Source organism: Oncorhynchus gorbuscha, unplaced genomic scaffold (assembly GCF_021184085.1).
Source record: "Oncorhynchus gorbuscha isolate QuinsamMale2020 ecotype Even-year unplaced genomic scaffold, OgorEven_v1.0 Un_scaffold_383, whole genome shotgun sequence".
Classification (NCBI taxonomy): Eukaryota; Metazoa; Chordata; class Actinopteri; order Salmoniformes; family Salmonidae; genus Oncorhynchus; species Oncorhynchus gorbuscha.
In genome coordinates this window covers 571,739-584,629 of record NW_025745232.1, presented here as the reverse complement: position 1 = coordinate 584,629, position 12,891 = coordinate 571,739, and the positions used below count along the sequence as shown (strand labels likewise).

General features: G+C 46.9%; 2 protein-coding genes across 3 annotated transcripts in view; one reads left to right on the top strand and one right to left on the bottom strand.

Annotated features, from left to right (window-relative positions):
• The first annotated feature begins 1,293 nt into the window (after positions 1-1,293).
• The window catches only part of LOC124018045 (general transcription factor IIE subunit 2-like), a 34,972-nt gene continuing 23,374 nt past the window's right edge, over positions 1,294-12,891 (top strand). The window contains exons 1-2 of one of the 2 annotated variants that reach the window (XM_046333309.1): positions 1,294-1,456; positions 1,990-2,149. In XM_046333309.1, the coding sequence (XP_046189265.1) occupies positions 1,993-2,149 (157 nt within the window). In that variant the 5' untranslated portion in view covers positions 1,294-1,456; positions 1,990-1,992. Of the gene's footprint in view, positions 1,460-1,989; positions 2,150-12,891 lie in introns of both variants that reach the window. The other variant, XM_046333308.1, reaches the window with a different exon arrangement.
• LOC124018051 (small integral membrane protein 18-like) lies at positions 3,245-5,705 on the bottom strand. Its single transcript, XM_046333314.1, has 2 exons — positions 5,412-5,705; positions 3,245-3,604 (listed from the first exon to the last, which is right to left on the bottom strand). Exons 1-2 carry the CDS (start codon positions 5,619-5,621, stop codon positions 3,506-3,508), a joined length of 309 nt encoding a protein of 102 aa, XP_046189270.1. The 5' UTR covers positions 5,622-5,705; the 3' UTR covers positions 3,245-3,505.

The window sequence follows — 12,891 nt, the reverse complement described above, 5'->3', positions numbered from 1 at the left end:
TAGGTTTATGTTCAAATCTGGGTTTTTCATTGTAGTCTAATTCAATTTTGCCATGGTTTGCTTAGCTAGATGCAGGTAGCCTATAGCCTCAGATAGGCCTAACATCTCATTTCAGATAGTAGCCGATGTAAACTGAAAGATTTAGCAGCATGGTTAGTTCAAATCGACAGACTTCAACATGGCCGTTAATAATGACATAATAACACAAGGCTACAACAACCATAAACTGACGTCATAGGCATTTGTTTAATTGGTTTGCCAGCTCCTGGTAGGTTAAACTAAGGGGCGAAAACTGACTTGTAATGACTCCGGTGATATCACCATTTCAACATATTTACAGTAGCCTTACAATGGCATATAAATGAATAGGCTACTTGATGACAACGTATATAAATGTATCATTCTCCACATTTAATGTTAGTTTCATTGTGGATTTTTCTTCTTCTCCCATAACAGAAGCACAGAGGGCGTTCCATAACGTCCATTTCAAATTTCCACTTGTGCAGTGCTCCAGACCCAATAACTGAGTATGTGTAAAACCCTTCGCTTGATACAGTTTTCCTTCAAAGTAAAGTCGACATTATAGAATGCAGTTTAAACCACCACCGACCGAATGTAACTAATGCGCTTTAGTGCTAGTGCGCCAAAAGTAGTTTTCTAAAGTAGTTTTCTAGTGTTGATACGCATCAGTTAAAGCGGGTACTTTGATATGTTTTATTGAACAATGTGTTAGAAATATGTGTGAAGTTATCGCAATGTGCGCGCGCATGCTGCTATAGCTCATTCACTCACGTGACTCAGCTGCCTAGCGCTCTACACACACACACACACACACACACACACACACACACACACACACACACACACACACACACACACACACACACACACACACACACACACACACACACACACACACACACACGGACCTCCCCACCACTCATTCAGCAACAGCCTGCCTCACTGCTTGATAGTCAGCAGCGGCAGGTCACAGTGAAATAAATATATAAATATATATTTTTTTAAATCAAGAGAAATGCCATTGCGGCGGATGTATAAAATAGAAGTAGCCCCAAAAAACCCGCGACATCGTACTCAAAGTAGCTACATTTCCCTTAACCGGCTGACATGGCAATCTTGCTTTTCGTAGCTCCGCTAGTCCGGATGGAACGCACCATCACAATCAAGGATTAGCTGTCGATTACCGATCAATCGAACTCAGAGCGGAAGTCGGAACTCAAAGCGGAAGTCGGAACTCAGAGCGGAAGTCGGAACTCAGAGCGGAAGTCGGAGAATGAACGATGACAAGAAGTTAGCTTGATATTAAAGAAACAAAAGCCCCCCAAAATAGCTATCGGAGAAGTGTTTACAACAGAACGATTAATGAACGTGTGTTTCTAGTAAATGTTTAAATATTTGTTCATCCAAAAGAGGGGATTAGGCATTTGAAGAAAAAAAGGTAACCAGAAATAATCAAGCTAACTAAATTAGCTTAAATGCTAGCAAACCCAAAAACCTGTCTAACTAGCTAGGTTACTAGCTTTTATTTTGTACAGCAACTAGGAAGCTAATATACATCTTTCAGTTTAATTTTTTTGGTGTCACTCATAAGATGTGATGTCACTTAGATGTACTGGCAGAAGTGTCAGACAACTTGCTAGTTTAGGTATCAGAGTAGCAGCTTGACGAGTGGGATACCATTATTAGCTACGTAAACCTAGCGAGCTAACGGAATGTGAAATGTGTGAACATCATAAAAAGCTATATGGTATGTGGACACCCAAACTAGGTCTAAACCATTGACATGTTGCTCGTTGTTCAGCCCATATATATACTGAGAAGTGTAACAACGTTGTGCATGTCTTTGAGGAGCTAATAATGCCGCTATATGTTGACTTAGAGGATGGACCCAACCCTAACATTGTGTTGCCTTGAGGTATATATTTTATGTCTTTCTGTAGCTAGTATCTAACGTTGTAATGTTGTATCAGGATGGACCCAGCCTTGTTGAGAGAGCGGGAGCTCTTTAAGAAGAGGGCTCTCTCTCAGCCCACGGTTGAGAAGAGACCTGCAGCCTCCGAGTCAGGCGGTTCCAAGAAGAAGAAGTCCAAAGCTGACAAGGAGGCCTCCGGGTCCAAACATGGCGCAGGTAAGACCAGGGGTGTATTCATTACGGCGATCCTGTTGTAAAACATTTAGCCTGTTGCGGAAAGGTTTCCATTGGGGTGTATTCATTACGGCGATCCTGTTGTAAAACATTTAGCCTGTTGCGAAAAGGTTTCCATTGGGGTGTATCCATTACGGCGATCCTGTTGCAAAACATTTCGTCTGTTGCGAAAAGGTTTCCATTTACTCCAAGTAGAAAACATTTTTCAAAGGAAAAATAGTTTTAAATTGGACAAATTAAGGCAGGTCCAAAAAAAAACCAGTTTGTTTTTCTTACATTGTTTATTCATCATCGTCATCATCATCATTTTAGGCAAGTGAAATAACACCATGTGCTCAATGCAAGTATGTTATGTTATTTACATCGGTGTGTGTACAGGTGCCCCCCCCCCCTTCTAGAGAGAGTAGTATCATGGCCACTTGGCTGTTGGTGAGTGGTGACATTATGACAGGCATTTTACATTTAAGTAATTTAGCAGACGCTCTTATCCAGAGCGACTGTTGATTACATCGTTACGACACAGCAAGTTGTGAACATTTTTTGGTCAAATGGATGAGGACTTCACTACAATGGCAGTCAAAGCATTGGGGAATTAAAACCATCTGTAAATTACATTCAAATGTGGGACGTCTTCTGTGGTAGCTGGGTCTTTTGGTGACATTTTAAAGTAACTGTCCAGTGATAACAGAATATTAACTTTAAAAGTTAGCTTAACTCGTAATGAGGATGAGGTCATCATCGTGAGCAGGATGAGATGGTCCAATCAGCGGTCTGCTCCATTAATATTTCTAATAACCAGTACACGCCCACACCATTCCAACACACACAACCTGCTTTTTAACATAATTACTATTTTTTTTTTGGGGGGGGGGGCTTTCATAGAAATCTGGAAACACTACGACAGTTAATTAAATGTTTGGTCATCTTGGTCGTTGACTTTGGGGGACTTCCTTGCTCTGTAGGGTCCTAGAGGGTTGGCTATCATTGTGGATCTCCTCTGTGTCTTTAGCTGTCTCGAATGGTATGTCTTGTACTTACAATGTGGTGATGGATGAAGATGCTAAACATCCGTCGAATAATAGACTTGTCAAAACCCTGGACTTGGCAAAGGAGAGCTCTTCTTCTCTCCTGCCTTCCCTGCTGACGTGCTTTGAATAGATAACACCACCATTCCATACACACACACACACAATCTCACACATACGAAGGTGCAGTCTCACTGTTCTCAAACTGTGAACACACAGCACAGTCAGTCTCGGGTTCAGATTCAGGGTCAACGATCATGACCTAACTTCCTGCTTGGCCCTGGTCACTGTGGCAACGACCCCTTTAACCCCCTTACACCACCTCGGTTTGTGACCCCGTGGGACTGTGGATCTTCTCCACCATGTTGTGGAAGGGACCTTCCTCCTCCATCAGGTCACGATGGGTCTTCCCCTGCATGAGAAGGAAAACCCATAGTTTAGGTTATTACAATGGGTTTAGGTTAGATCCAGGTTATTACAATGGGTTTAGGTTAGATCCAGGTGATTACAATGGGTTTAGGTTAGATCCAGGTGATTACAATGGGTTTAGGTTAGATCCAGGTGATTACAATGGGTTTAGGTTAGACCCAGGTGATTACAATGGGTTTAGGTTAGACCCAGGTTATTACAATGGGTTTAGGTTAGACCCAGGTTATTACAATGGGTTTAGGTTAGACCCAGGTTATTACAATGGGTTTAGGTTAGATCCAGGTGATTACAATGGGTTTAGGTTAGATCCAGGTGATTTCAATGGGTTTAGGTTAGACCCAGGTGATTACAATGGGTTTAGGTTAGACCCAGGTGATTACAATGGGTTTAGGTTAGACCCAGGTTATTACAATGGGTTTAGGTTAGACCCAGGTTATTACAATGGGTTTAGGTTAGACCCAGGTTATTACAATGGGTTTAGGTTAGACCCAGGTTATTACAATGGGTTTAGGTTAGATCCAGGTTATATTAACAGGCCTGGTCTAACCCTGGAACAGCTACAGTATAGTAACAGGCCTGGTCTAACCCTGGAACAGCTATAGTATAGTAACAGGCCTGGTCTAACCCTGGAACAGCTATAGTATAGTAACCTGGTCTAACCCTGGAACAGCTACAGTATAGTAACCTGGTCTAACCCTGGAACAGCTACAGTATATTAACAGGCCTGGTCTAACCCTGGAACAGCTACAGTATAGTAACCTGGTCTAACCCTGGAACAGCTATAGTATAATAACAGGCCTGGTCTAACCCTGGAACAGCTATAGTATAGTAACCTGGTCTAACCCTGGAACAGCTACAGTATAATAACAGGCCTGGTCTAACCCTGGAACAGCTACAGTATAATAACAGGCCTGGTCTAACCCTGGAACAGCTACAGTATAGTAACCTGGTCTAACCCTGGAACAGCTACAGTATAGTAACCTGGTCTAACCCTGGAACAGCTAGAGTATAGTAACAGGCCTGGTCTAACCCTGGAACAGCTACAGTATAATAACAGGCCTGGTCTAACCCTGGAACAGCTACAGTATAGTAACAGGCCTGGTCTAACCCTGGAACAGCTACAGTATAATAACAGGCCTGGTCTAACCCTGGAACAGCTACAGTATAGTAACCTGGTCTAACCCTGGAACAGCTACAGTATAGTAACAGGCCTGGTCTAACCCTGGAACAGCTACAGTATAATAACAGGCCTGGTCTAACCCTGGAACAGCTACAGTATAGTAACCTGGTCTAACCCTGGAACAGCTACAGTATAGTAACAGGCCTGGTCTAACCCTGGAACAGCTATAGTATAGTAACCTGGTCTAACCCTGGAACAGCTATAGTATAGTAACAGGCCTGGTCTAACCCTGGAACAGCTATAGTATAATAACAGGCCTGGTCTAACCCTGGAACAGCTATAGTATAATAACAGGCCTGGTCTAACCCTGGAACAGCTATAGTATAGTAACAGGCCTGGTCTAACCCTGGAACAGCTATAGTATAGTAACAGGCCTGGTCTAACCCTGGAACAGCTACAGTATAGTAACAGGCCTGGTCTAACCCTGGAACAGCTACAGTATAGTAACAGGCCTGGTCTAACCCTGGAACAGCTACAGTATAGTAACCTGGTCTAACCCTGGAACAGCTATAGTATAGTAACAGGCCTAGTCTAACCCTGGAACAGCTACAGTATAGTAACCTGGTCTAACCCTGGAACAGCTACAGTATAGTAACAGGCCTAGTCTCACCTTGACACAGCAGCCACAGTCCAGCAGCTCGTAGAGGAAGGCCAGAGCTGCCAGGGAGACCACTGTGATGATGAAGAGGAGGAGGATGACGAAGCACGCTATGTTCCAGCCGTCGTGGAACGGGTACACCTCCTGAACCTGCAGGGAAACCTGGGACAGCGGGGCGGCGTCAGGGAGCCACGGGAGAGAGGTGGTGTTGAGACGGTCCATGTTGTTTCACCTGGGAGAGAAATGATAGAGGAAGACATGGTTGGTTTGTTCCTGGAGAGGTTTGAGAGTCCTGCTGGTGTTGACAGTCCAATGGTCGGTAGAGAAAGAGAGAGATGATAGTGTTGTTTTGTGTTGGTGCTGTGACCTGGAGGGAGAGAGACAGAACCTCTAAACACAGAGTTCTGGTACTGTGACCTGGAGGGAGGTAGACAGAACCTCTATACACAGAGTTCTGGTACTGTGACAGGGAGGGAGAGACAGAACCTCTAAACACAGAGTTCTGGTGCTGTGACCTGGAGGGAGAGACAGAACCTCTAAACACAGAGTTCTGGTACTGTGACCTGGAGGGAGAGAGAGACAGAACCTCTAAACACAGAGTTCTGGTACTGTGACCTGGAGGGAGAGAGACAGAACCTCTAAACACAGAGTTCTGGTACTGTGACCTGGAGGGAGAGAGACAGAACCTCTAAACACAGAGTTCTGGTACTGTGACCTGGAGGGAGAGAGACAGAACCTCTAAACACAGAGTTCTGGTACTGTGACCTGGAGGGAGAGAGACAGAACCTCTAAACTCAGAGTTCTGGTACTGTGACCTGGAGGGAGAGAGAGACAGAACCTCTATACACAGTATACACTTACTCCATCAGGACACAATCTCCTGGGGTGCAGAGCGCCTTCCTGCTTACACACGCACGCACGCACGCACGCACGCACGCACGCACGCACGCACGCACGCACGCACGCACGCACGCACACACACACACACACACACACACACACACACACACACACACACACACACACACACACACACACACACACACACACACACACACACACACACACACACACACACACACACACACACACACACACACACACACACACACACACACACACACACACACACACACGCCAGGAGCAGTGAGAGCGACTGTGCTGACTGACCCAGTTTGGTTGAGTGAACCAGAGAGAGACTGAGGGGAAATGGGGCTTGTCCTGAGTACTGCTCTACAGACACTGTTATCAGATGTGTGTGTGACCGACTAGGCTATGGTTATCGGATGTGTGTATGTGTTTAGCAGTGAGTCACTCTACCTCTCCTCTCCTGTGGTAGAGCCCACTGTCATCATCTGCTCTGAGTATCTTTACTGGTGACTGATGACTGACTCACAGTATGTTACATAGTGTTAGTGTAACCCGATACAGGCCTGTCATTAGTCAGAGGACAGCATGTCTATTATATACAGTTCTATGTTACATAGTGTTGTTAGTGTAACCTGATACAGGCCTGTCATTAGTCAGAGGACAGCATGTCTATTATATACAGTTCTATGTTACATAGTGCTGTTAGTGTAACCTGATACAGGCCTGTCATTAGTTAGAGGACAGCATGTCTATTATATACAGTTCTATGTTACATAGTGCTGTTAGTGTAACCCGATACAGGCCTGTCATTAGTCAGAGGACAGCATGTCTATTATATACAGTTCTATGTTACATAGTGCTGTTAGTGTAACCTGATACAGGCCTGTCATTAGTCAGAGGACAGCATGTCTATTATATACAGTTCTATGTTACATAGTGTTAGTGTAACCCGATACAGGCCTGTCATTAGTCAGAGGACAGCATGTCTATTATATACAGTTCTATGTTACATAGTGCTGTTAGTGTAACCTGATACAGGCCTGTCATTAGTCAGAGGACAGCATGTCTATTATATACAGTTCTATGTTACATAGTGCTGTTAGTGTAACCCGATACAGGCCTGTCATTAGTCAGAGGACAGCATGTCTATTATATACAGTTCTATGTTACATAGTGCTGTTAGTGTAACCTGATACAGGCCTGTCATTAGTCAGAGGACAGCATGTCTATTATATACAGTTCTATGTTACATAGTGTTAGTGTAACCCGATACAGGCCTGTCATTAGTCAGAGGACAGCATGTCTATTATATACAGTTCTATGTTACATAGTGCTGTTAGTGTAACCTGATACAGGCCTGTCATTAGTCAGAGGACAGCATGTCTATTATATACAGTTCTATGTTACATAGTGCTGTTAGTGTAACCCGATACAGGCCTGTCATTAGTCAGAGGACAGCATGTCTATTATATACAGTTCTATGTTACATAGTGTTAGCAGACCACAGTCATCTCCTGACTGTTAGTCTAGTTACCCTGAACACAATGGCTCGGTCTCTGATGAAGTCAATGAGATCATGTGTTTATTAGGATCCCCATTAGCTGTCGTCATCTAATGAGATGTGAAGTAGCCAATAGGTCTTCAACTGTTTTCATGTTGCTATGGAAGTAGCCAATAGGCCTTCAACTGTTTTAATGTTGCTATGGAAGTAGCCAATAGGCCTTCAACTGTTTTAATGTTGCTATGGAAGTAGCCAATAGGCCTTCAACTTTAATCAGACTGTTTTCATGTTGCTATGGAAGTAGCCAATAGGCCTTCAACTGTTTTAATGTTGCTATGGAAGTAGCCAATAGGCCTTCAACTTTAATCAGACTGTTTTCATGTTGCTATGGAAGTAGCCAATAGGCCTTCAACTGTTTTAATGTTGCTATGGAAGTAGCCAATAGGCCTTCAACTGTTTTAATGTTGCTATGGAAGTAGCCAATAGGCCTTCACCTTTAATCAGACTGTTTTCATGTTGCTATGGAAGTAGCCAATAGGCCTTCAACTTTAATCAGACTGTTTTCATGTTGCTATGGAAGTAGCCAATAGGCCTTCAACTGTTTTCATGTTGCTATGGAAGTAGCCAATAGGCCTTCAACTGTTTTAATGTTGCTATGGAAGTAGCCAATAGGCCTTCAACTGTTTTAATGTTGCTATGGAAGTAGCCAATAGGCCTTCAACTGTTTTAATGTTGCTATGGAAGTAGCCAATAGGCCTTCAACTTTAATCAGACTGTTTTCATGTTGCTATGTGAAGTAGCCAATAGGCCTTCAACTGTTTTAATGTTGCTATGGAAGTAGCCAATAGGCCTTCAACTTTAATCAGACTGTTTTCATGTTGCTATGGAAGTAGCCAATAGGCCTTCAACTTTAATCAGACTGTTTTCATGTTGCTATGTGAAGTAGCCAATAGGCCTTCAACTGTTTTAATGTTGCTATGTAGTAGAGGCTATTGATAGTCCACATTAGTAACACTGTCATAGTAACTGAAGGTCTCGCTCTCTGGGGAAAATACTGTAATTCTACTGTAATACTTCCTGTGTGAAAGTGTCGTCTAATTGGGTTATTGGAGGTTCTGTTGGCTGATGTTGATGGAGGGAGAGAAGTGAAGGAACAGAGGGATATCATTCTTTATCTATTATGAACTGATACATCCTCTACCCACACCACACTACCATAGCCTAGTACCCCAGAACTACACCTCTCTCTGTTCCTCCCTACCGTTACCCCCCCCCACCCCTACCCCCTCCTATCTCTCCTCCCCCTCTCCACACCCTCCCTCCCTCCCTCTCCACCCCTACCCCGTCCTCTCCTCCCTCCCTCCCTCTCCACCCCTACCCCGTCCTCTCCTCCCTCCCTCCCTCTCCACCCCTACCCCGTCCTCTCCTCCCTCCCTCTCCACCCCTACCCCGTCCTCCCCTCCCTCCCTCCCTCTCCACCCCTACCCCCTCCTCTCTCTCTCCTCCGTCCCTCTCCACCCCTACCCCCTCCTCTCTCTCTCTCCTCCGTCCCTCTCCACCCCCTACCCCCTCCTCTCTCTCCTCCCTCCCTCTCCACCACTACCCCCTCCTCTCTCTCCTCCCTCCCTCCCTCTCCACCACTACCCCTCCTCTCTCTCCTCTCTCCCTCTCCACCACTACCCCCTCCTCTCTCTCCTCCCTCCCTCTCCACCCCTACCCCCTCCTCTCCTCCCTCCCTCTCCACCCCTCCCCCTCCTCTCTCTCCTCCCTCCCTCTCCACCACTACCCCCTACTCTCTCTCCACCACTACCCCCTCCTCCCTCTCCTCCCTCCCTCCCTCCCTCTCCACCCCCTACCCCCTCCTCTCTCTCCTCCCTCCCTCTCCACCACTACCCCCTCCTCTCTCCTCCCTCCCTCTCCACCACTACCCCCTCCCCTCTCTCCTCCCTCCCTCTCCACCCCTACCCCCTCCTCCCTCCCTCCCTCTCTCTCCTCTCTCTCCTCCCTCCCTCCCTCTCCACCCCTACCCCTCCTCTCTCTCTCTCCTCCCTCCCTCCCTCTCCACCACTACCCCCTCCTCTCTCTCCTCTCTCTCCTCCCTCCCTCTCCACCCCTACCCCCTCCTCTCCTCCCTCCCTCCCTCCCTCCCTCTCTCCACCCCCTCCCTCCCTCCCTCCCTCTCCACCCCTACCCCCCTCTCCTCTCTCTCCTCCCTCCCTCTCCACCCCTACCCCCTCCTCTCCTCCCTCCCTCTCCACCCCTACCCTCTCCTCCCTCCCTCCCTCCCCCTCTCCACCCCCTACCCCCTCCTCTCTCTCCTCCCTCCCTCTCCACCCCCTACCCCCTCCTCTCTCTCCTCCCTCCCTCTCCACCACTACCCCCTCCTCTCTCTCCTCCCTCCCTCTCCACCCCTACCCTCTCCTCCCTCCCTCCCTCCCTCTCCACCCCCTACCCCCTCCTATCTCTCCTCCCTCTCAAGCCCCCTCCCCCTCCCTTTTCTGTTTGTTCTCCCTGAAGTGTTGTAGGACCCCAGACAGACTGAGGCAGAGCGGTGCCTCCTGCTGTGTCTGTCTGCAGGGGCTCCCACTGCCCCACCCCCTCCCTAATGTCTATACAGCCAAATCCACCCTAATTAAACCCTTTATAGAGTTTGTGTGCATGTGTCCTTACTGAAATCCTTACAGGAGAAGAAGCCCAGTCGTCTCTATGCCAGTCTGAATCACAACAACCTTACTGCCTGCTTGGCACCCTATTCCCTGTGGAGTTTGACCCAGGAACCGTCCTCTAGCAGCCTGCTTGGCACCCTATTCCCTGTGGAGTTTGACCCAGGAACCGTCCTCTAGCAGTCTGCTTGGCACCCTATTCCCTGTGGAGTTTGACCCAGGAACCGTCCTCTAGCAGCCTGCTTGGCACCCTATTCCCTGTGGAGTTTGACCCAGGAACCGTCCTCTAGCAGCCTGCTTGGCACCCTATTCCCTGTGGAGTTTGACCCAGGAACCGTCCTCTAGCAGCCTGCTTGGCACCCTATTCCCTGTGGAGTTTGACCCAGGAACCGTCCTCTAGCAGCCTAGTCTCCCTCCCTGTTTTGACCCAAAAACACTCATCCTTTAGTCTGACAGTCTTGGCAACACTCATCCTATAGACTTTGACCCAGTCTAACCGTCCTCACAGCCTTTAGTCTGACAGTCTGCTACAAAAACACTCATCCTTTAGTCTGACAGTCTATATTAACACTCATCCTATAGACTGACAGTCTATATTAACACTCATCCTTTAGTCTGACAGTCTATATTAACACTCATCCTTTAGTCTGACAGTCTATATTAACACTCATCCTTTAGTCTGACAGTATATTATATAGACACTCATCCTTTAGTCTGACAGTCTATATTAACACTCATCCTTTAGTCTGACAGTCTATATTAACACTCATCCTTTAGACTGACAGTATGTTATATAGACACTCATCCTTTAGTCTGACAGTATGTATTAACACTCATCCTTTAGTCTGACAGTATGTTATATAAACACTCATCCTTTAGTCTGACAGTAATTATTAACACTCATCCTTTAGTCTGACAGTCTGTTATTAGACACTCATCCTTTAGTCTGACAGTATGTTATATAGACACTCATCCTTTAGTCTGACAGTATGTTATATAGACACTCATCCTTTAGTCTGACAGTATGTTATATAGACACTCATCCTTTAGTCTGACAGTATGTTATATAAACACTCATCCATAACCCATAGGCTGGGCTCCCATCTGCCTGTCTGCACTCTCCTGTCTGCCCATCTGTCTGTCTGCTCCCTGTCTGCCTGTCTGCCTGTCTGCCTGTCTGCCTGTCTGTCTGTCTGTCTGTCTGTCTGTCTGTCTGTCTGTCTGTCTGTCTGTCTGTCTGCTCACAGCGTAACCCATAGGCTGGGCTCCCGTCTGTCTGCTCACAGCGTAACCCATAGGCTGGGCTCCCGTCTGTCTGTCTGCTCACAGCGTAACCCATAGGCTGGGCTCCTGTCTGTCTGTCTGTCTGCTCACAGCCTAACCCATAGGCTGGGCTCCTGTCTGTCTGTCCTCTGGTGATGATAAACCTTTTACCGTTTATAATGTAGTGCTATTACCCAGAATGCTGTAGGGATGGAAGGTAAACCCTCCTCTTATGAAAGCAATCACAGATACAACGTAGGCTTCATAGGATGGATTAGGCTAGTAGATATACACTACACACTACACACACACACACACTACACACACACTACACACACACACACACAGACTACACACACACACTACACTACACACACACGCACACGCACACATACACATACACACACACACACACGCGCCTTGTCCTGAGACATGGCTGTAGCAGGCAAGCATGCACCCAGACTGCAGATCTGCCAGTGTGTCCACACACACACACACACACACACACACACACACACACACACACACACACACACACACACACACACACACACACACACACACACACACACACACACACACACACACACACACACACACACACACACACACACACACACACACACACACACACACACACACACACACTAACCGTCGTTGTGTCAGGGAAATATGCAGACTCACCTGTGTAGCTTTATACTGTGGGGTGGATGGAAAGGATTCAGGCAAAAGATGCTCTCGCTCTCCCTTCCCCCACTCTGTCTCTCTCTCTTCCTCTCTCTCTCGCTCTCTCTCTCTTCCTCTCTCTCTCGCTCTCTCTCTCTTCCTCTCTCTCTCTCTGTCTCTCTCTCTGTCTTCCTCTCTCTGTCTCTCTCTCTCTTCCTCTCTCTCTCGCTCTCTCTCTTCCTCTCTCTCTGTCTCTCTCTCTGTCTTCCTCTCTCTGTCTCTCTCTCTCTTCCTCTCTCTCTCGCTCTCTCTCTTCCTCTCTCTCTCTCTGTCTCTCTCTCTGTCTTCCTCTCTCTGTCTCTCTCTGTGTCTCTCTCTCCTCCCTGCCACTCCTTGCAGTTCTGCTCGTCTTCCCCACACAAGGCACAGCCTGTGCTCAGACCTTACCACTCTACCAATGGCTAAGCTCACCCTCGTTTCTCCCCTCTCTATTTGCCAAATCTTCTCAGATGCAATGAATGCCCCGCCT